This window comes from Onychomys torridus, chromosome 1 (genome assembly GCF_903995425.1).
Source record: "Onychomys torridus chromosome 1, mOncTor1.1, whole genome shotgun sequence".
In the NCBI taxonomy this organism is placed as follows: Eukaryota; Metazoa; Chordata; class Mammalia; order Rodentia; family Cricetidae; genus Onychomys; species Onychomys torridus.
The window spans coordinates 130,903,642-130,928,528 of NC_050443.1; the positions used below are offsets into that span (position 1 = coordinate 130,903,642).

Below are 24,887 nucleotides of genomic sequence, written 5' to 3' on the forward strand. Positions count from 1 at the left end.
CAGTTTCTAGTAAAGTCCTTGTCACCCTGAATCCTCATGAGCTGGGCCTTCACTGCCCACATTACTTTCAGTATTACTTAATTCATTAAGATAAATGGCTCAGTAAGCTTTTCTAATCGCACCCAGTGGCTTTTCCAGACTAAAGTTGCAAAGTCTCTTAAATTCTTCTGCCCAAATGACACGGTCATTTTTATCATAGGAAGAACTTCATTTCCTCAGTGCCAATTGGTTTTTGAGTTTCATTTCTGTTCATGGGAGAAAAGATCCCAGCAAAGATCAACAGGGAGGGAAGAAAGCATTTACTAGCCTTGTAATTCCCAGCTACATCCTTGAGGAGAGTGCAACACAGGAGTGGAAGCAGCGAGTTCTGCCACATCCACATTCATGAGCACAGAGAGAACCAAAGCATGCTTACTTGCTTGCTGGCTTCCTGCTCTCCTCGCTCTACAGAAAGCACAGCTGATGAAATCTTGTTATCCATATTCATGGTAGGTCTTCTATTCAGCCTCATTTAAGACACTCAAGACAGTCTCCCACAAGCATGGCCAGAGCTCACTGGATCTATGCATTCCTCCTTCAGGCTCTTCCTACATGATTCTAGGTTGTGACAAATGGACATTCAAAACAATGAACACACAGAGAGAATTTAGATAATAATTAAAAATAATAAAGTAATGAAACCTAACCCCCCCCCCCAATCATCATAAGTACTTGTACACTGTTCTTTGGCAAACCTTGAATATGTTGAGGGAACATAAATATGCATGCTTAAGACAAAATACATTTCTCTTTTTTAAAAAGATTTATTTATTTATTATGAATACAGAAGAGGGCATCAGATCTCATTACAGATCGTTGTGAGCCACCATGTGGTTGCTGGGAATTGAACTCAGGACCTCTGGAAGAGCTGTCAGTGCTCTTAACTTCTGAGCCATCTCTCCAGCCCCATTTCTCTTAAAAATATAACAACATTTATTCTTTGAAATTTTTCCATGTATATAATGTGTTTTGATCATATTCATCTCCCATTATCCTCTCTTGTCCCCCCTTATATTCCTTTTGGAAGTATTATTCTTCCCCACACCTCCTGCTCTTGTTCTCATGTGGGTTTTGTTTGTTTGTTTTTTAATATCCCACTGATTTTAACTGGGGTTCCTTGCATGTGCATGACCATTAAGTGTTTTACTGATCATGGGCAGCTTACAAGAGGAAAATGAAGAAATAAAGAAATGTGATTCCCTCTTTCTCAGGAACCATTAACTTCCAGTGGCTCCTCACCTAGGGATGTATGGGACATTGGAGGACTCCATCTCCTGCAGATCTTGTGCAGGTAACCAAAGTTGCTGTGAATTCAGGAGTTCAGTAGCATGCCATTTCTAGAAGATAGAATTTCATAACATCCACCTCATGTTTATGTTCTTATATTCTTTCTTCTTCTTGTCCATTTTATTCCCTGAACCTTGGGGGATAGAGAAGGTCATATAGATGCTCTATTCAAAGTTGACCACTCAAAAGTCATTATTCTCAGCACCTTGACCAGTCATGAATCTCTGTTTTGATCACCTCCCACTAACAAAAGAGGCTTCTCTGACCAAGACTGAGAACTGCACTATCTAAGGATATAAACATAAATACTTGGAAGACAGTTTTGATACATTCCATTTATTGATTTATTTTTGTTTTTTTAAACAGAGTCTCACTGTGTAGCCCTGGCTGGCCTGTAACCCAATTTGTAGACCAGGCCGGTCTCGAACTCACAGAGATCAGCCTGCTTCTGTGTCTAGTGGGACACCATGCCTGTGGGGCACTACATATCCCTTTATCAATAGGAAATTATCAGTAGACTCCCACAAAGTGGCTGTGCTTCCTTGGCCGCAGACTGTAGGTCATGTTTTCCCTCTACTAGAATAGGCTTCAGATCCAACCAGGAAGCGATTGGTTGCCTCTAGAACATTTGTGCCACCATTGGTCCAGTGGGCATATGTTATCAAGCAGTTCGGTATTGTACTAGGCAAGGTCCACAGCTAGGTGATATTGTTGATGCTATCTCTCCTAACAGGCTATAAAACACCTTCTGGTGCTAGTACCAGTAGCCATCAGGGAGGAAGCCTCCATCTGAATTCCAGCTCAATTTCTTTGTGTCCCATATCTAAAGTACAGACAAGTGGTATTTGATGTTGCAGAATGTTATTTTGTCATGGTGAGGTATTCCACTAAAGAGAACATTTGAAACCTCAGTGTACTCATGCAATTTATTTTAGAAACCAATAATGACAAATCTGTCTTTAGTCAAAATTAAAATAACAGAGGAGAGGAAAAGCTGGGTCCATTCAAATCATCTTGAAGATCAAGTAGTCAAAATTAGATAAATTGCTGCAACATTGAGCCACTCAGATCTTCGTGTAAACACCACCCAGTGTCAGAAGAATGAATGCTCATGAGAAAGCTTGTAGTCCCTTTCGACAGCTTTCCTTACGGCATTTTTAATGTCCTTATTTCTGAGGCTATAGATGATGGGGTTCATCATGGGAATCACCACTGCATAGAATACAGACACCACCTTGTTTTGGCTGAGGGAATAGCTGGAACTGGGTCTCATATACATGAAGAGACCAGAGCCATAGAAGAGGGTCACAGCAGTCAGGTGAGATGCACTGGTGCTGAAGGCCTTAGACCTACCTTTAGCTGAGCTGATCTTTAGGACAGCAGCAACAATGTATCCATAAGAGATGAGGACTTCAAGGACAGACATCACTCCCACAATAACACCCAAAATGAAGGTCACCACCTGACTGGTGAAGATGTCAGAGCAGGCCAGAGACAGGACTGGAGGAAGGTCACAGAAGAAGTGGTTGATTATGTTGGGCCTACAGAAATCTTGCTGGTAGATAGAGAATGTTTCAATCAGAGAACTAAGGAAACCACCCATGTAGGCACCAGCCACCAACTTTAAACACAGAGTGTGGGACATGAGAGTCATGTAGAGCAGTGGCTTGCAGACTGCAGCATACCGGTCATAGGCCATGGCTGCCAGGAGCAAGCATTCACTCAGCCCCAGTCCACAGAAGACAAAGTACTGTGTGGCACAGCCAACAAAGGAAATAGTGTTCTGATTTGTGATGATGTCAGAAAGCATCTTTGGGGCAGCAGAGGATGAATAACAGATGTCTAAGAAAGAGAGGTTACTGAGGAAGAAGTACATGGGTGTGTGGAGGTGAGTGTCCATCCTGATGAGTGTGATGAGGCTCAGGTTCCAGGCTAGGGTCAGGACGTAAATACCCAGAAAGAGCATGAAAAGGAAAACCTTCATTTGAGGTTGATCTGAAAACCCCAGGAGGATGAATTTAGTCACAACTGTGTTGTTTCTTCCTGCAGCCATAGGCAAGCTTCCTGAATAAAAGAAGGGGTAGTCTTGAGGTTAGGGAGATTGTAGCTTTAAGAAGAAAGACGTGGGGCTGGAGATGTAACTCACTCGATAGATTGCTTGCCTGGCATGCACAAGGGCCTGAGTATCATCCCCAGCACCTCATCAACTGGGAATACTGGCACACACGTGTATTCAAAGGAGGATTAGAAGTTCATTGTGATTCTTGACTATAAAGTTAGTTCAAAGCCAACACGGGACACATGACTCTCTAAAGTAAAAACAAAATAAAACATGGGGCTGCAGAGATGACTCCACCAGTAAGATGTTTGCACAATCGTGAGGACCTGAGTGTGGCTCCTAGCAGCTATGAAAATGAGCCCAGCTATACATGTCTATAATCCTGGCACTGGGACTGTGGTTGGTGGGGCAGGCACAGGGGGATGCCTGGAGCTTGCTGGCCACCCAGGGCAGCAGCAAAATCAGTGAGCTCAGAGTTCACTAAAAGATTCTTGTTTGGAAAATCAGGTGGAGAACCTTTAAGAGATATGCTTTGTGTTGACCTCTGGCCTTCATGTTCCCTATGCATACCTTCACACACATGAACAATGAACATGTATCTCTCTCTCCCTCTCTCTCTCTCTCTCTCTCTCTCTCTCTCTCTCTCTCTCTCTCTCACACACACACACACACACACACACACACACACACACACAGATAGATAGTAGATAGATGGATGGATGCAGGGAGGGAGGGAGGGAGAGAGAGAGGGAGGGAGGGAGGGAGGGAGGGAGAGAGAGAGAGAGAGAGAGAGAGAGAGAGAGAGAGAGAGAGAGAGAAGAGAGAGAGAGAATAGAATAGAAATGTTTGGAAGACCACAGAAACTATTAACACCCAGTTAACAGTTTCAGACATCTATCTTCTGGAAAACTAAGTTGTCACCCTAAGATAATCTGTTAGCACTATTTAAAAACTGTATGGTGTGGCTGGAGGGATAGCTCAGCTGTTAAAGGCTACGCTCACAACCAAAACAAACAAACAAACAAACAAACAAACAAAACAACAACAACAAAAAACTGTATGGTGTATATCTTGTTGACCAAAAGAGATAGAGTCTAATGGTGTAAAAACTGATCAGAAGAGAGGAAGTAGGAATTTGTCCCCACCAACTTTCTAGTGGTGGAAGGGGCTGTGGGAAGCCCTTCACCTCTCCAGAGTCTCATGTTTTCAAATCCAAAATGAGACACTTGAATCAGCTGTGTTTCAGGTCCTTTTGGAATTAGGTTTTCTGTGGCTTTTAAAGACTTTCTTACTTAAAAATATAAGCCAGAGTAAGGTAAAATAAAGTTGGTTGTTTTAATGATTTATATATATTTAATATAAATCTCAAGGACAGGGAAATGAATAAGAAAGACTATAATTTTTGATGTATTATATCTATGTGTGTGTGAGGGGCAGGGAATCCAAGCTATAGTTTAACAATTCATTTTTCCACAAAACAAAACCAAGACAAAAATATGTATATATACACTCTGAAGATTAGAAAATTGTTGAATGTTTTTCTACAAGTCACCACACAAAATTAATAGAAAGATAAAAATTTGGATTTGATCAATTTCAGCATCATAGATTACAGAGTGGAATGGCTATGAACAAGTTTCCATGAATTGGGAGAGAAAACTCCAGAAGTGACTGTTACTGGCTTAGCTGTGGATCAAGAGGTGCCAGATGCTGGGATTTCCCCCAGAGAAAAGAAGCTGGAAGAAAGAGGGTTTGTTAGGACAGTGATCAGCAGAGTTGAGCTTGCATGTCCTTAGCCAGACTAGATTATCGTTCTAAACACATGAGGTAAGCCTGTGCACACTTGGCAATTAAGAAAGGTGTAGCAGGAATCTTAAAGGTACTTGTTAATAAAAACAAACCTGAGGCCAGTTATTGGGGTGAATGCTGGAAGATCAGAGAAGCAGAACAAGCCACGGCTATCTCACCTTGCTAGTTCCTCAGGTGATCCTCTTTCCTCAGGCTGGAGGCTTCTGAGTCCTCCTCCACATGAATCTCAGCTGAACTGTGTTGCTCCAAAACCTGAACGCTTAACCAACCAAATGCTTAACTAACTACATGCTTTACTCCTTTAGTTCCTGGTCCTCACGCCTTATATACCTTTCTCTTTCTGCCCCCACTCCCTGGGATTAAAGGTTGGGTTTCTGGGATTAAAGGCGTGGAGTCAGTATGCTTAGCTGTTTCTAAAGTGGCCTTGAACTCAGAGATCTGGCTAGCTCTGCCTCCCAAGTGCTGGGATTAAAGGCGTGCACCACCACCGCCCAACTTCTGTTATGGCTTACTCTTCCCATTTTCTAGCCACCAATTTTTTGGCTTTGTTCTAGTGGCTGTCTGTTTTCTGACCCCAGATATGTTTATTTCGGGGAATGCACGATATTTCAGGGAACACAATACCCACCACAGAAAAGCAGGCTGGTCCTGTTGTCAGGTCAAAGTGGACACAGAAGTGTGTAAAGCAAAAGAGCCTTTGCTGTGATACATTGGTGAAGTTTGAGGTGTTGATATTTCTCACTTCTATAGTATTTGACTGTCGATGCTTGCCTGTGTCCAAGCATAACTCTAAACTGTTTCTTGTCACTCACATTGCACATCTGCTTCTGATTTGGGGTATTCTAAGATGTTGAATCTTCCCTCAAGTCACAGGCATCTGGTAAATGTTCATGGAATGGATGAATGTTTTCTATTGCTTATCAGCCGAGTGGCCTGTCAGTTATTATGCTTGGCATGTTACTATAATAAAATACATGATCTATTTTTTAGTAACAAACAATAATATTAACTTTTGATAACAATCATAATATAGTTATGAATACTTATTTAATAGTTGCTATGTACCAGGCACTGTTGTAAGGACTCAATCTGTACAAAGCCTGGCCTAAGCAGCCTCAGGACTTGGCAGTGTTTCTCTGCCCTTTAATAGATGAAAACTGGGGTAAGCTGAAATGTTATATTTTCTGGAGAATGAAGTGGGAAGGAATGAGTTAGACTTACTAAATTACTTTAGGCAGAAGGTGTTAATGGCTTTTCATCCACGACCTCTTCTGTAATCTTCTGTTCGTTTGCATTTTCCACTGTTGTGTGCCTCATTTCTGGTTCCATCAGTTTTTTTTAAAAAATACATTGACTTTGTGTAAATAAAAAGGTGTGCTTATGGAATACCTGCTCCGTTATCACTAAAGTTTCCAAATGACTTGTGGGAGTTTATTATTTTAATGGGCAGAGTTCACCCCCCTCTGCCTCCCAGAGGCTGCCCACTGCAGCCACTCCAGGGTCCAATGTGTGAACCTGAACAATTGTTACAACTAACTCCTTCTGAGTACTAATTGTTCTCTGGAGTAATGGTGATGGGGCTGGCTACCCATTACCAAAATCCCCACATTATTCTCCCCTGAGAATTTCTTTCTTTGGGTCCCAGAAAACTTCATCTTTGTTAAAGGACAGGCTTTCATTTTAAGAATTTCTCAGCTGGAAATAAACCTCACACATAAACAGCTTAAGACTTGTGCTAAAATATAGTGGATAGGAACAAAAATTTCCAACTGAGATATTTGGGATCAAATTCTAACTGTGCTCTCTCTCTCTCTCTCTCTCTCTCTCTCTCTCCCTATAAAAAGAGTAAAAACATGTAATTATCTATTTTAATATAATTATGTATGAGAAAGTACTTGGATTTACAAACAATCAATGGAATATAAATTAAATAAGTCAGGACCTATAAATGTATTTATTGGCAAAATTTTACCAAATGTTAATAAGTAGAATTAGGAAATTCATATTTCACTTGTTGGAGTATAATATTGTGCTCTTTAGAAAGCAATTTAACAATGTCATGCTTTAAAAATGTCTGTCTAGTACTCCCAACAAATTCCCACAAAAATGTTTAATTAATAAATGTTTGGAAAACCAAATTGTAGAAACAATTTAAATGTCCAGCAATAATGGATTATCAGGATTTTGTCCAGCATAGTTAGAAATTAACAGTGGAACAGAATCTCACAAATCAAGGTTATATGACAGAAACCACGATAACAGACAAAATAAAATTGAAAGTGGATATGCACTTAATGAAAAACTATATGCATGCTGTAATATATATATATATATATATATATATATATATATACACATATCTGTAGTAATATGCAGTAATACATACAATGTTATATATGTTTTTTTCTAAGACACTAGCTATATCTGAAGAAAAAAGACAAGAGAAGGAAGTTAAAGGAATGCATACAGAGAAGAGAAAAGTCACAGTATCCATATTTGCACACGACATAATCCTAAAGACACCACCAAATAACTCATATCTGATAATTACTTTCAGCAAAATGGCAGGACACAAAATTAATCTACAAAAATCAGTAACCATCCTATATACCAGTTACAAATACACTGAGAAAGAAATCTGGGAAACAATCCCATTTACAACAGCCTCCAAAAAATAATACCTTGGAGAAAACATAACTAAAGAAATAAAGAACCTCTATAATGAAAACTTTAAAATGGTGAAGAAAGAATTAAGGAAGATGCTAAAAGGTGCAAAGAATTCCTATATTCATGGACTGGCAGAAGCAATGTTGTAAAAACGGCCATGCAACCAAAAAATAATCTACATATTCAGGGCAATCCCATCAAAAATTATACTGAGTGCAGTAACTGAGGCCCAAAAGACAAATGCCTCACATTCTCTTTATAGAGCCCATCTTCAAGTCTTTCGATTTGTGGAGTTAATGGAATACTTGTAGAATATAGAGCCCTGAAAAAGATCATTAGTTGAATACCTAAAGGGAGGGAGCATAGCAGAACAGGTGATAAGGAAACAGATGAGAATACCTGGGGTATGGGGTGATTAAGAAAGCATGGATGGAGGGGATGGGAGAGGCAAAGAGGAAATAAAGGAGAGCTAACCACAATAAACAAATAAACAAACAAATAAATAAATAAATAAATGGTATATGAAAAAAACTCATATGGAATCTATTACTTTGTAAGCCAACTAAAATATGTGTGAGTTAAAGGGGTGATAACGTGCATGGTTGAATAGTGAGAAGCATGGCAGTCTTTCTTCAGGTGTGCGTGTTTAAGTGCCTTCTCTCAGCTCCTGTGTTACTATATTTGCATATTTCTGTAACATCTTTTGGTGGAACTTAGACTTAATTTTATTTATAGACTTAATTACAGGTTTATGACACCACCCTGATATGTATGTAATACTGTTTATACTAAACAAGAATGACCAAAATAATAAAATCCACTTGAAGCATACACAACCTGAGTTCATTGCTATCATTCATACAGACTTTACATGGACTATCATGATGTCCATATGCTTTACAGATCAGAACAAAAGATTCAGAGAAAGATGGTCATTTGTCAAGTTAGAGGTGGGACCCAGTCTCCAGATTATCTGAGTCTGACAACTGTTAATTCCAGCCTAACTGATATACCCAATGGAATGAGTCCTTCTCAACTTTGTGGTACCAAGGTGCCAGGCACAGTTGTCCAAATGTTCTAGGTAAATGTTAACTATTTGTATGAATTGGGCTTTGAAGGTGAACAGCCTAGGTGTCCATTCGCTGATGAATGGATACTGGATATGTGTTAATACATGTGATGGAATTTTATTCAGCTATAAAAAAATAAAATTATGAAACTGGACAAGTAAATTGAAGAAAAAAATCATATTTACTGAGGTAACCCAGACAAAAAAAACAAAAGACACACACACACACACACACACACACACACATGTCCTTGCTCTTAACGTATAGACATATATGATTATCCTGGAGTACATTTAGAAACTAGGGAATTAGAAAGAGACCAATAGGATGGGGCTATAAAGAATGATTTTTTAATTTAAATGTTAATTTTTGTTTTTCATTATTATTATTATTATTATTATTATTATTATTATTATTATTATGTGTTTTAATTTTATACATCAGCCATGGGTTCCCCTGTCCTCCCCCATCCGGCACCCAACCCCACCTTCCTCCGAGCCCTTCCCCTCCATTCCCATGTCCTCCAGGACCAAGAAACAAACCCCTGGGGACCCATCTAAACCTGGTGGATTCAGTACAGGCAGGTCCCATTCCCTCCCTCCAGGCCGAGCATGTGTCCCTGTATAAGCCCAAGGTTCCAAACAGCCAGCTCATGCACCAAGGACAGGTCCCGGTCCCACAGCCTGGGAGCCTCCCAAAAGATCAAGCTATTCAATTGTCTCACTTATCCAGAGGGCCCAATCCAGCTGGGGCCTCCACAGCCATTGGCTCACAATTCATGTGCTTCCATTCGATTGGCTATTTGTCCCTGTGCTTTTTGCAATCATGGATTCAGCAATTCACGCTCTTTCAGTCCCTCCTCCTTCTAGACAGTTGGACACCTGGAGCTCCAACTGGGGCCTGGCTGAGGATCTCTGCATCCACTTCCATCAGTATTTGGATGAGAGTTCCAAGAAAACTGCTAGGGTGTTTAGTCATCTGATCACCAGACTAGGTCAGATCAGGCCCTCCCTCGACCACTGCCAGCAGTCTACAAAGGATATATCATTGTGGATTTCTGGGGACCTCTTGAGCACTCTGCCTATTCCTGTTCTCATGTGGTCTTCATTTATCATGGTCTGTTATTCCTTGTTCTCCCTTTCTATTCTTGATCCAGCTGGGATCTCCTGCTCCCCTAAGCTTTCTTTCCCTCAAATCTTGCCATTCATTACTCCCACTGTGGTCCAGGTTGTTCATGTAGATCTCTTCCACTTCTCTGTCATTGGGTGATCCCTGGGTCTTTCCCAGGGTCCCGTTTTCTAGGCAGCCTCCCTGGAGTTGTGTAGCAGTCTAGTCATCTTTGTTTTACATCTAGTATCCTCCTATGAGTGAGTACATACCATGTTTGTCCTTCTGAGTCTGGGTTACCTCACTCAGGATGATTTTTTTCTAGATCCATCCATTTGCCTGCAAACCTCATGATGTCATTGTTTTTCACTGCTGAGTAGTACTCCATTGTGTATATGTACCATATTTTCTTTATCCATTCTTCAGTTGAAGGGCATCTAGGTTGTTTCCAGGTTTTGGCTATAACAAACAGTGCTGATATGAACATAGCTGAGCAAATGCCCTTGTGGTATGATTGAGCATTCCTTGGGTATATGCCCAAGAGTGCTACAGTCTTGGGGGATACTGATTTCTAATTTTGTAAGGAAGCGCCATATTGATTTCCAAAGTGGCTGTACAAGCTTGCATTCCCATCAGCAGTGGAGGAGAGTTCCCCTTGCTCCACATCCTCTCCAGCATAAGCTGTCTTCTGTGTTTTTGATCTTAGCCACTCTGACAGGTGTAAGGTGGTATCTCAGAGTTGTTTTGATTTGCATTTCCCAGATAATTAGGGATGTTGAGCAATTCCTTAAACGTCTTTCAGCTATTTGAACTTCCTCTGTGGAGAATTCTCTGTTTAGTTCTATAGCCCATTTCTTAATTGGATTGTTGGGCATTTTGATGTGTAATTTCTTGAGTTCTTTATATGTTCTGGATATCAGCCCTCTGTTGGATGTGGGGTTGGTGAAGACCTTTTCCCATTCTGTAGGCTGTCGCTTTGTCTTGTTGACTGTGTCCTTTGCTCTACAAAAGCTTCTCAGCTTCAACAGGTCCCACTGATTGATTGTTTCTCTCAGTGTCTGTGCTATATTTAGAAAGTGATTTCTGGTGCCAATGCATTCAAGAGTACTTCCTACTTTCTCTTCTATCAGGTTCAGAGTAACTGGATTTATGTTGAGGTCTTTGATCCACTTGGACTTAAATTTTGTGCATGGTGACAGATATGGATCTATTTGCAGCCTTCTATACATTGACATCCAGTTATGCCAGCACCATTTGTTGAAGATGCTTTCTTTTTTCCATTGTACATTTTTGGGTTCTTTGTCAAAAATTAAATACCTTGGGGTTACTCTAACTAAGCATGTGAAGGACCTATATGACAAGAACTTTAAGTCCCTGAGAAAAGAAATTGAAGAAGTCAGAAAATGGAAAGACCTCCCATGCTCATGGATAGGCAGGATTAACATAGTAAAAATGGCGATTTTACCAAAAGCACTCTACAGATTCAACACAATCCCCATCAAATTACCAACACAATTCTTCACAGATCTGGAAAGAATAATACTCAACTTCATATGGAAAAACAAACAACCCAGTATAGCCAAAAGAATCCTGTACAATAAAACAACCTCTGGAGACATCACGATGCCCAACCTCAAGCTCTACTATACAGCTACTGTAATAAAAACAGCTTGGTACTGGCATAAAAACTGACATGTGGACCAATGGAATCGAATTGAAGACCCTGACATTAACCCACACACCTATGAACATATAATTTTTGACAAAGAATGATTTTAAGATAGGGAGATAGCAGAATACAGGCACATGAAAGAGAAAAGGAAAATGAAGTTGAAAAGATTTCAATGGGAAGGGGTTGAGAGGGTAAGGCAAAGGATGGGATGAGGAGGATAAATAACACTAGAGATGCTTGAAAAAGTCATATGGAAACCTACAATTTTAGAAATTTCCAAATGTGTTTGTGTGTGTGTGTGTGTGTGTGTGCACATGCATGAACGTTTAAATAGAGTTATCCTGTAGGGAAAGGGTAGTACCTCTCTCTGCAGCTATAGGTTTTAAAACAAAAAGCCTGGTGCCAAATATGAGATATTGTTCTTAGGCAGAATCAACCCCCTCCCAAATAAAACATGCTATTGTCACTGCTCTTGCTTACCCATTAGAATTAGACAGTAAGACCCAATTGTAAAAGACACCATACATTTCAGTCACAGGATATGGAAAACGCTGGAGGTGGAGCTAGTGGTTGATGTGGTCAAAATTTATTGTAAACGTGGTGCAACTCTCCAATAATGAATAAGGAAGGTAATATGGAAACCCTGGAGGGAGGAAATGGAAGGGAAAATATGTAATTATAGTATAATCGCAAATATAAAAGTATCTGAGTCTCTGAAGATACCGTGGAAACATAATGACATAGTCACTAACCATTTTGTCCAAATCTAAGCAGGGTAGTAAACCAGTAGCCATTGTTATTTGCATCTCATGGTCTTGCTTTAAACCAGAGACATAGAACCACAAACTTATGTCTGACTTGAGATTTCTGGCCAGAAATGACAAGTCAGTTTGCCTAATTATATGTATCCTCTCCTGGCACTTTCAGCTCCCTGAATATTGCAACAATTTTCTTGTGAATACATAAATAAACACACCATATAGAAAAGGAACTAGCAACAGACAAAAGAAATTGTTCCATCCAAGTTCAGCTTTCTGAAGCAATGACTGTATTAGAAAATGGTTTAATTTTTCTATAAAAACATTATACTAAAGCATGAGTGACTCTTGACAGCAGCATCAACAATGATTCCCCTTCTCCAGAATATTGGACTGACAAGCAACTGCCTTCATGGGGAGTCCAGTCCCAAACAACCATGCACATCCTACATACTCTAGACCAAAACACCAACCACATGTAATGTTCTAAGAAACTGGGGGAAGAGAATGGTGACTTATCTCACATAAGGGTCTTGTGATGCCCAGTTCAAGATGGAAGTTTGCCTGCATGTTTTGATTGTTGCTTTGTCCACTTGTTTGTGGCATAGTCTCATTCTGTAGCTCAGGCTGGGATGGAATTCTGTGGTCCAAGTTGGATTAAAGCCTGTGGAAATCCTCTTCCCTCCTCCTGCTCTTCCTGCTCCTCCTCCTCTTCTCCTCCTCCTCCTTCTTCTTTTTCTTTTCTTATGTATCACATTTTGACCATGTTTTTCCCCTCCTCCCACCTATTCCAGTCCCCCCTCTCAGCCTCCCTTCTTCCCCAGATCTACTCTTCCTCTGTTTCCCTTCAGCAAAGAGAATGCCTCCCAGGGATATCAACCAAACATGGCATAACAATTTACAATAAGACATGAGCTGGCTGTTTGGAACCTGGGGCCTACGCATGGACTTTTTGCTCAGCCTGGGTGAAGGGCAGAGGGCACTGGACCTGCTTCCACTGAGTCTACCAGGCTGAACTGAATCCCCAGGAGAGTCCTTGCCCTGGAGGAGATGGGAATGGGAGGTGGGATGAGGGGAGGGCCAGAGGCGGGGTGCAGGAGAAGGAAGGACAGATGAATTTGTGGCTGATATGTAAAATTAAATTAAATTATAAAATAAAAAAAAAAGAGTTGTCACAAACCCTCACGTCAACACTGGACAGAAAAACCCATAGAAGGAAAAGGGTCTGGCCCCCAAACAGACAAAAGTGTCAGAGACAGGCCCCACTCCCTCTGTTAGGAGTTCCCCAAGAACACCAAACTATACAGCCATAACACATAAACAGAAGACTTAGCTCAGACAGGCTGCCTGATTGTCTATTCAGTCTCTGTGAGACCCTATGAACCTTCTTAGCTGATTCAGTGGGTAGTGTTCTTGTTTCCCTTATTAGTTGCCTTATTAGTGATGGGATTATAGGTGTAAACCACTCCTCCTGGCTCTGGAAGAGTATTAACATTCTATTGCTTTTGTTTCCATGGACATGTTTATCACTGTATTATTGCAAATATTTAGTTCCCATGACTGTGAACCAAGGTATTGTGTAAGGCAATTCTGCATCATGATGGTGAAGTTCAACTGGAGAAAACAGCTCCCCTTCAATACTGGAAATATCAGCTAAAATCTTTAGTTATTATACTACAACCGTGACATCACTCTCTTAAAAACAAATCATGATGGGACACAAGAACACTGAACATACATTGACAATAAGAAAGAATGTGCCAGTGTGTCATGAATTGTTAATCTCAACACTATTGAATGTCCAGTGACTATATTACACTGAATTCTCACAAGACTTCTTAGACCAAATTTGAGCAGATCCCTGAAATATCAATATATTTTGTGCAGTAATCTGATTGGCTGTATCGACCCAGGGCAAACTTCTGGATGTAATATGGAAGAGTAAGAGAGATCAATGTCCCATCATCTCATATATTTCTATTGATCCATAAGGTGCTGCTATAGGTCATGACTTTTCAAGATGCCAGAAATCAAACCATTAGAATACCAAAGAATTGGTAGTGAAGAAACCCTTTATTTTTCACAATTTTTCTTCATGCTTCAAAATCCCACTTTTATGTCTGACCTATAGTTTACTATGGGGCAAGTAGTGATTTCCTTTAACAAAATCAAGCTGTTTCTGATTAGTCTTCCTCGAAGGTACAATAAAGCCAACATGTTCTTTATTTCTTTCAAACAGTAAGTTTTGGTGTGATCATCCTTACCTGATCAGTATCACAGAAAATACAGTGGTCATGGTCTGGTCTTTATTACACTATATCAAGCCATTTATGAGACAAGGTTGTTAGACTCTGGGGTCAGGGAGTCTGTCAGGAATCTTTTCTAGAGGGATAGCCTTGTAATTTAACAGTGTTCATCCTTACATAAGTTTCTCAACTTAATAAATCTCAAATACCTATAAGTAGAATAATTAATGATGAGATGGCCATTTTTAACAAGGAAATTATGATCCTAGTAGTCCTAAATATGATGCATTTTCAAGATATAAACTGAAGGACTTTTTCATCTTACATGTAGGCTGTTCCTTCACTTTATTGAAAGTTTCTTTTGCACTAAAAAAGGTTTTTAGTTTCCTAAAAATTTCATTTATCTATTGTTGGCTTTACTTCAGAGTCCTATTTAAAAAGACTTCACCTGTGCCAATATCATGCAGTGTACTCCCCACCTTTTCTTGTAGTAGTTTCACCATGTTGGATTTTATGTTCAGGCCACCCACCCATTGGAGTTGAGTTTTCTGTAGGCTGTGACATAAGCATTTGGTTTTATTATCCTACAAATAGATCTTCACTTTCCCCTTATTATTTCCACTTGGTAAAAGCACTCTCTCTTTTTTCCAGTGTATATTTTATTATCTTATTAAAAATCAGACCAAATCTTTATATATTTTGGAGATTAGCCCTCTGTCAGATGTTGGGTTGGTGAAGAACCTTTCCCATTCTCTAGGCTAATGTTTTGTCTTATTGAAGCCCTACAAAAGTTTCTCAGTTTCAAGAGGTCTCATTTATTAATTGTTGCTCTCAGTGTCTGTGCTACTGATGTTATATTTAAAAAGTGATCTCTGGTGCCAATGCATTCAAGACTACATCCTACTTTCTCTTCTATCAGGTTCAGAGTAACTGGATTTATGTTGAGGTCTTTGATACACTTGGACTTGAGTTTTGTGCAAGGTGACAGATATGGATCTATTTGCAGTCTTCTACATGTTGACATCCAGTTATGCCAGCACCATTTGTTGAAGATGCTTTCTTTTTTCCATTGTATATTTTTGGCTTCTTTGTCAAAAATCAGGTGTTCATAGGTGTTAATGTCAGGGCCTTCAATTTAATTTCAACAAAGAATGGATATAGAAAATATGGGACACATACATAATGTAGTACTACTCAGCAGTTAAAAACAATGACACCATGGAATTTGCAGGCAAATTAATGGAACTAAAAAATATCCTGAGTGAGGTAACCCATACTCAGAAGACACACATGGTATGTACTCACTCATAAGTGGATACTAGATGTAAAGCAAAGGATAACCAGCCTGCAAACCACAGCTCCAGAGAAACTAGCTAACAAGAAGGACCCTAAACAGGACACATAAATTGCCTTGCTAATGAGAAATGGATGAGATCTACATGAACAAACTGGGGATGAAGGGGGCAATGGAGGATAAGGGGTACAGGATGAGCACATACAGGAATGGGAGGTTTAAGCTGAAAGAGGGACAGAGTGGCAAAGCAAGGATATAGAGACCATGATAAATATAGACATCATGGGATAGGGAGAAACCAGGTGCTGGGGAAGTTCCCAGGAATTCAGAGGATGACAACACCTTAGACTACTAGCAATAGTCAAGAGAGTGCCTAAACTGCCATCATAGAGCCTTCATCCACTAACTGATGGAAGCAGAAACAGAGATCCATGGCCAGGTCCCAGGTGGAGCTCCAGGAGTCCAATCGATGAGAGAGAGAGGGATTTTATGAGCAAGGGACATCGAGATCATGATGGGGGAAACATACAGAGATGGTCAGGCCAAACTAGTGGGAACTCATGAACTGTGGATCAATAGCTGTGGAGCCCCCATGGGACTGGAGTAGACTCCCTAGATAGGTGAGACAGTTGTTTAGCTTGAACTGTTTAGGCCCCCCCCTGGCAGTGGGATCCGGTTCTGTCCCCTGGTGCATGAGAGGGCTTTTTGGAGCCCAGTGCCTATGGTGAGACACCTTGTGCAGCATTGGTGCAGGAGGGAGGGGCTTGGATTTGCCTCCACTGAATGTTCCAGGCTCTACTTACTCCCCATGGGAGTCATTGCCTTGGAGGAGGTAGGATTGGGGGAGGTGCCTTGGGGGAAGAAAGGTTGAGGAGCTGAGGGAGGGTGGAGAGGGGGATCTGTGGTTGGTATGTAAAATGAATAGAGGATTTCTTAATAATAAAAAAATCAGACCAATAATTTTTTGAAGCAAAAGGCTTCACTGAACCTGGAGCTCACAGTCTTATGTAGATGGTCCCTGAAATCTATCTGCTTTCAAACATCTACCACTTCTTGGGTTACAGAAGTGAGCAGACATCAAAGCTTTAAACTGGCACTGAGGTCAGAACTCAGGTTCTCAGGCTTGCAGAAAAAGAGTACTCCGCACACCAAGCCACACCACCAGCCTCCTGGGAAGACTTTTGTTCACATCTTGAGAAGAAATACTGGTGTCTTTCCACAGAAGACAATGGAATATTTCTTCTTTTCCAGGGCTCATTGGAGAAGATAGATAATATTAAAATGTTAATGCTCTAATTTTGCCTGAGTTAATAATGCATTCTTTTTGTGCTTTTTGATATTAGGATCACCAAGGCAATGATTTGGGGAGGAACTATTACTGAGATCACCCAGTTCATCCTCCTGGAATTCTCATATTTCCTCAGAATTACAACATTCCTGTTCATCTACTTTACAACTCTGACTTGGAACCCATCTTTCATTGTTTTAATAAGGATTTCTTCATGTATTTCTTCCTAGAGATCTGTCCTTTATAGGGTTCTACCATGTCACTGTCATGGTTTCCAAGATCCTCTCCAACTTATTTCAGGAAAAGTAAACTTTATGGGATGCATTGCTCAGTACTTTTTATTCTCCACTATGGGGCTGGATCTTGCCTCATGACATCCATGGCCAATCACATGTATGCTGACATTTGTAACCGACTTCTCTATTCATCAATCATGTCACCCCACTCTGTGCTCCAATGGTGCTGGGATTCTATATGGCTGGAATTACAGGTTCTGTATCTCACATGTGTACTTGGTTTGAGCTTCACTTCTGTGGATCTAATGTCATCAGGCACTTTTTCTGTGGTATTTTCCAGCTGATAAATTTATCCCACAGTGAGGTTTTCTCTGTCCAAATTCCAATTGCCTTATTAACAACCGTCTCTGTGCTAGCAGAATCCTTAGTTACCATAGTATCCTATGGCTATATCATCTTATCCATCATGAAGATCACATCAGTTAAAGGCAGGTCCAAGACATTCAACACCTGTGTTTCTCCCACAGCAGCTGTTTGCCTCTTATATACTCTTAGTATATTTTTCTGAATTCCAGTTCTGGGGCTTCTCCAGCTTTGACAGATTTACATCTGTCTCCTACACTGTGGTGATTCCCATGTTGAATTCTTTGATTTACAGTCTGATGAACAAGGAAACCAGAGATGCTATGAAGAGGTTGTGGAAGATTGGTTACTGCTAAGGTCAAAGATTCTGAGATTTCAGACAGATTCATCTTACAAAGCAGCTTAACAAAAGCTTGATGCAGACTTTATGCTAATAGAGGCTATAGTTGATTCAGTGCTATTCAAACATGATATATGTTAGTCTCATAGGCTCATCTTTTTTCCTGTTATATCAGCTCATCCTCTACCACTTATCTATCATATTTGTGAAATACCTGAATTTAGAACTTTTGCTGCTAAAATGGAAGATTCTCCATATCTCGACTTTGTCTCCACAGAATATTGGTGAATGAGTCTCTATGAGTTGAGAAACCTTGTCTTACAAGTGCTCTGATGTAGCATAACAAGAACTGATGAGGACCATTGATTGTTATTTGTTTATAAATAGGTTGGAACAAATGTATGCTGAGGGATATACTCTTTCCAAAGAAATAAAATTAACATTGGCCTGGAAAAGACTTAACTGTGATGACCAAAGTGCTAACCATCTAACAAATTTGGGGTTATATTCTTGTCTCCACAAGCTGTAGACTAAGGAAAGATATTGTGATCTAAATCTTCAGTAATGATGAAGGTTATAGGTTCTTCAGAGATATTTGCATATGAGTACTATGATTGGATTCCTGAAACCAGAGTCCAGATGGGATTTCATATTCAAATGCCAAATGACCAATGGTAGTATCTGATACTGTGGTGCCCCAATTTCTCTTTCTGTGCCCCATTAAATCATGACTATTTATCCTTCGTTAACATAGTCAATGAGATATCACTGTCAAATTGCTTCTGTATTTCAGATATCTGTTCAGTTTTGTGTAATAATACACACATGAAATCATTGTAACAACAGATTTCTGAATACTTAGTTTTGCACAGACTACTGGTAAATATGGGAAAATAGTATGCAGGTCTTGGAACCCAAAAGGACCATATAGACATTATTAAGGAACTCTTAAGAATCTGTCAAAGATCCTGAACCCTGAACATGAAGTAGTGCCCAAGAGGAGATTGAATGGCTCTCCCTCTTCTGTAGGGAATGTGATCAATTCTCTGTGTGCAGGTTAAAAAAATGTGATTAGGAGGTGATAGCATTATCTTGCTCCTCATTTGCTTTATTCTCAGTTTCTTTGTCAGGATTATATTTCATAAACCCACCAAACTTATTAAGATCAATTCACATGAATCTATTAAATGGGTAACAGGTAACAGAATTTATTAAGATTTAAATTGAGGCAATACACTCACAATTACAGAATGGAGTAGACAGCAGAACTCCTCCTTGGATCTGATCAGGAGCAAATCCACCTCACAGGCAGGAGCAGGAAGAAGGGCCTGTGTCTTGTCTCCAGTGCCTTATCAGAGGTCATGTACAATGGCAGGAAGCACCACTTTCTTTGGGCTGTATAGCCCAGGGTCATGGGTGGAGCAAATACCACTACACAAACTACATTAAAATTTATGTATTTCTTTACATGCATGGGTTTTTGTCTGTATGTTTTATCTGTGCACCAGTGCACACCTGTGTCTGTGGTAGCCAAAGAGGGCATAATATCCCTTAGGACTGGAGGAACATATGTTGTGAGCTGCCACATAGGTGATGATTGAACCTGTTTCCTCTAGAACAGGCAATGCTCTTACCCACTGAGTCATTTCTTCAGTCTCCCCTCAAATTAATTCTGACTATTTTAACATTTTTTTGCCATGATATAGGTGCAGAGGTGGTATATAAACTTATAGATAAGATAGGAGCCTTAAGAGATAGTTCCACTTTACCTCATGACTTTTCTCACTTTGCCATTGATGGACAATGTTATAGTTAGTGATTGCTCTTCATTGGGGGTATATAAGATGGATCAACTTGGCTGATCGTGGAGGACTATAAATAAGACAGTAAAAAATAAAGTTTTGTTTGACTTAATTACTTGTATTTTGGGTTGTTTCTATAGCAGAACCAAAGTTAAATCTGTAATATTTGACCTAATATGGTCTGGAAACCTAGACTCCCAGCAATCTATAGTTTAAAAGTTCTAATCTTCCATACTTTTCAAGTTGTACCCATATTTAATGTAATTATCCCATAATCTACTTTGACATTTGCAGGTAGGTTATGTGGTCCTCAGTTACTCTAAGACATGTCAAGAAATGTAAAGTAAATGGGTTCCCAACAAATCATGGCGTGGCATTTCAAATACACTTATTGCTTATCTGGAGTATAGTAAGAATCTATAAAGTATTTGCACCTGATTCATAACTAGATACTTTATAGGTATCATGAAATTCTATCTCATATCATAGTATGTTTAAAATAAACTTAAAAAGTGTTCACTGAGGGGCTGGAGAAATGGCTCATCTGCCACATGGATTTTTTTTTAGTTTTTTTTGAGTGATATTTTATTTAATTTTTTATTTTTCTTTATTGAGAAATTTTCTACTCACTCCACATGCAATCCACAGACCCCCCCTCCTCCATCCTCCCACCCCTACCCTTCTTTCCCAAGCCACCACACATCCCCACATCCCCCAATTTGAGGTCTCCCATGGGGAGTCAGCAGAGCCCAGCACACTGAGCCTTGGCAGGTCCAAGCCCCTTCCCACTGCACCAAGGCTGTGCAAGGTGTCACACCACAGGCGCTAGATTCCAGAAGCCTGCCCACAGACCAGGGACAGATCCCAATCCCCCTGCCTGGGTGCCCCCCAAACAGTTCGAGCCAAACAACCATCTTCTGTATCCAGAGGACCTAGTCCAGTCCCATGGGAGCTCCACAGCCCTTAGTCCACAGTTCATGGGCTTCCACTAGTGTGCCACATGGATTCTGAATCTGAGGATGGATCTCAGCTCATCAGATTAGACAGCACATGCCCTTTACTTACGAAGCCATCCCTTCAGCACTCAAACATTTCTTTTTACAGTACTTTTTATTAATTCTTTGAGAATTCCATACAATGTATTTTGAACATATTGAAGTTGAACTTTCTCAACTTCCCATAACCATCCTTCCCACCCTCCCATCCCTTCCCACCCAAATTTGAGTTTTCTTCCTGTCCCACCTCATCAAGTCTAGTTTGTGTTCTACTTTTGGAAGTGTGGCCTGCCCTGGCAAGTGTTGACCTACCAGGGGTTACATCACTAAAGAAAATGGACACTACCTGTCCCATCAGCTATCACATGCTGATAGCTCCTCAAGTAGTAGTCACATTTCATGTCACCCTTCCTACTCCAAGTGTGGTATTTTGTCCTTGAGTTTCACAGGCCTTGTGCATGTTGTCACAATCATTGCGGGTTTATATGTGCAACTTCCTTGTTAAATCTGTAAAACATTGTTTCACTGATGCTTTTACCTACCTCTGGCTCTTAGATTATTTCCATCCCCTCTTCTGCAGAGACCCCAGAGACTTGTGGGGGAGGGCTAGGATATGTACGTTCCATTTAGGGCTGGACACTCCGGTTGTTCTCTCTTCTTAAATGTAACATTATTCTTTATTGATTCTTTGGGAATTTCATATTATGCACCTTAATTCTGCTCACCTCTCAGTACCCTAGATCCTCCTCTCACTTCTGGAACACCCCCAAAAGAACATTAAAAAACAAAACAAAACAAAGCAAGCAAATAAACAAACAAAAACAAAGAAACAAAACAAAACATCTTTTTTGCTATTCCATCTTTTCTGCCTCTCCAACACCTTTTTATTCACCTTGGTGGCATTGGGGGCTGCAGTGTGTCACACAATATATCCTTTTGTCCAATCAGTTTTACTTGAAAATGTTCTTTGCCTGGTTCAAGGCCTCTGTTTTCTGGTACACTCTCATTGCTGGATTCTCACTGAAACTCCTTTTGAATGTCCTGCAGCTGCTCCGAGTCATGGAGATTCTGCGGTTATTGTCAGTTCCCTTACACCCGTGCCATCAGATGGGTCAATTCTCCCTCACCCTGTGGTGAAGGGTGGGACCAACTCTTATAAGTGTGTGTGTGTGAAGGGCAGCTCTTCCATAAAGGGCAGGCCAGCTCTTTTGCTGTAGTGTCCAGTGAAGGGCAGGGCCAGCTTTTCCAGGGCCAACAAAGGGCAGAGAGAGCTCAGCATGGCCCTCTGATTTCATCACACATGGTTCCTATGGCCCTCTGAGGTGACATGAGCAACAGATGTCAGCACAAACCCTAGCTGCAGCAGGACTATGGACCCAGACCTGACCTTCAGTAGCAGCTCGGGCCCAGATGTCACCCACCATGCCATTGGGTAGCAGCACAGGCCACCCAGATCTGCATGGCCCCAGATAGAGAGATAAAGCATAGCCCATAGACTCCAGCAAAGCCACAGTCATGTCCCAGACTCCAGGACTCCACATAGCCCCTAGTGGCAACATGTGCCATGGACTTCAACATAGACCTTGCCTGTGGTAGTATCATGGACCCTGACATGGTCCTCAGCAGCAGCCTGGGCCTGGATGACACCATGATCTGAGTGGCAGCACAGGTCACCCAGAGCTGTTGCAGGATATTTGATTGCACTGTGAAACCTGAGATGGTATTAATGAAATCCCCTTTGGATTAGAGGGTGGAGCCAGCAACTAGTTGACAGGAATTAGCCATAGAGAGTACAGAGAAGCCAGGAATACAGATAGAATGAACAGGAAGGAGTAGGGAGGGACTTGGAGTTTCACAGACCAGTGAATACAACTAGAGATACAGCTAGTTCTCCCAGGACTTAACTATTACCTTAATTTTCTCAGGGTCCCCTAAAGATGCTGCTGCCCCTAGACAACAGGGAGTAATTTTAAGAACATGACCCCCACATTCCCAAGAGGTGAGGTGAGTGGTTTTTAGTTGTTTGGTTGGCTATGGATGTTTTTCATTGTTTCATGGGGTTAGTTGCAAGTTGTTATTGGTTATGGTCAGGAAGGAGATAAACAAAGGAGGTTAGACTAAGGGGTTTCTTCCTTCCTTCCTTCCTTTTTTCTTTCTTTCCCTTCTTTTCTTCCTTCCTTCCTTTTTTCTTTTTCTTTTTTTCCTTCTTTCTATCTATCTTTCTTTCTTTCTTTCTTTCTTTCTCTCTCTCTCTCTCTTTCTTTCTTCTTCTTCTATCCTTCTTAACCTCCTTTTTAGTGAAAAAAGGGGCTTTAGAAATGATAGAATAATTTTTACATTGTGCTTCTCCTGGTGGCAGCTTGCAGTGTCTGCCTTGCCTCTCCTTTCTCTTATTGTCTAACTGTTTAGATTTCTCATTTGCCTCTAAGCTGCCTTGCCATCAGCCAAATGGCTTTATTTATCAACCAATCAGAGCAACACATATTCAGAGCATACAGAGAAATATCCACAGCAGGCATCCATCTTTAGCCTACAGGCCCATAGTATCTGGCAGACTTTTCAATGAAGCAGGAAATTTAAAAGTCTGTCTGCATATATTGGGAAAGTTTGTCAGTCACTTTCCTCTGTGTCCTGCAGAATGTCTGGCAGTTTCTTCTGTGAAGCAGGAACTCTGAAGGATCACTCTGCCTTGTTTCAACAAAATTCAGCGGTCATTTTCCTGTGGGTCCTGCATGTATAGTTTATACAACATATTGCTGATCAGTCCATGCAAGAGCAGCTTCTTGCCCAAATGGCTAGCCTTGCTATATTGAAAGCTAACTCCATAAGGATTTTCTTCAATGTCCATCATCTCTGAAGTAAATTGATACTTCCAGGAGCACATGTTTCTGATTGTAATGAAAAGTCCTGAGTTAACAAAACATTTTAAATACCATATACCATAGGATGTTGAAAGGTTTGAAGATCATCTATCTATCTAAAATATACCTCCATATGATCTGGAAAGCATACCTAACATGTCTAAAATTTTGATTGTTATGACTAATGACTAACCTATGATTTTGGATTATTCTATATAGTTTATAATAATAGCTTTCAATAACTGTAACTTCACCCTACATTTCCAAATGAACTGCATAGGCACAATACCTCAAACAACAAAAGAAACATACATACAATATGCTGTAACAAAAATAACCTTAAATTTTATCAATATACAAAAATCCTTTAAACAAGAGAAGAAATGTATATACAATGTAACAAAAATAACTTTAAATTTGTATCAATATACAAAATTCCATACCAATGCAAAATATCTGAGATTAATACTTGCCTTTTTTATTCCATTTTCCTATAGTCCCCCTAAATTATAGCAAACATCCATTACCCACCAAATAACCAAAGACCAACTACCCTATCACTTGGGAATGTGGGCATAGTATTCTCCAGAGTGCTTCCTGCTGGCTGTGGGCAAAGGCATCATTAGAGGTCCCTGAGAAAATTTTGAGATAATGACTAAGACCTGGGAAGACAAGCAGTAACCTTTGCTGATAGATATTGCCTGTCAGTAACCTTTGCTGATAGATATCACCTGTCAAGATTCAGGAGGTCTCCACTGATCACACCTGATCAAATCAATCCATAGCCTCTTATCTCCTGTGGGAACAAAACTCAAAAGCATTTTTTATCTCCATTTGACAAATGTATTTTCTGAGTTGTTTTTTAAAGTTAAGGCATTCCTAACGTATCTAGTTTGGTTCAATTTATCAGTCCAGTTAACAATCCCATGACTCTTAGCAGCTATCCTTTGCTAATCATCAGACAAAAAAAAAAAAAATCAAAATCAACACAATA

At 40.3% G+C, this 24,887-nt stretch overlaps 1 protein-coding gene and 1 pseudogene across 1 annotated transcript; one reads left to right on the plus strand and one right to left on the minus strand.

Moving 5' to 3' along the window:
- Positions 1-2,419: 2,419 nt before the first annotated feature.
- Positions 2,420-3,379, minus strand: LOC118579520 (olfactory receptor 5A2-like). Its single transcript, XM_036180829.1, has one exon. It carries the CDS (start codon positions 3,377-3,379, stop codon positions 2,420-2,422), a length of 960 nt encoding a protein of 319 aa, XP_036036722.1.
- Positions 3,380-17,364: 13,985 nt separating this feature from the next.
- Positions 17,365-18,251, plus strand: LOC118581542 (annotated as a pseudogene).
- The last annotated feature ends 6,636 nt before the right edge of the window (positions 18,252-24,887 follow it).

Coding starts and splice junctions, on each gene's coding strand:
- LOC118579520 (XM_036180829.1), bottom strand. CDS start 3,379: ATGGCTGCAGGAAGAAACAACACAGTTGTGACTAAATTCATCCTCCTG.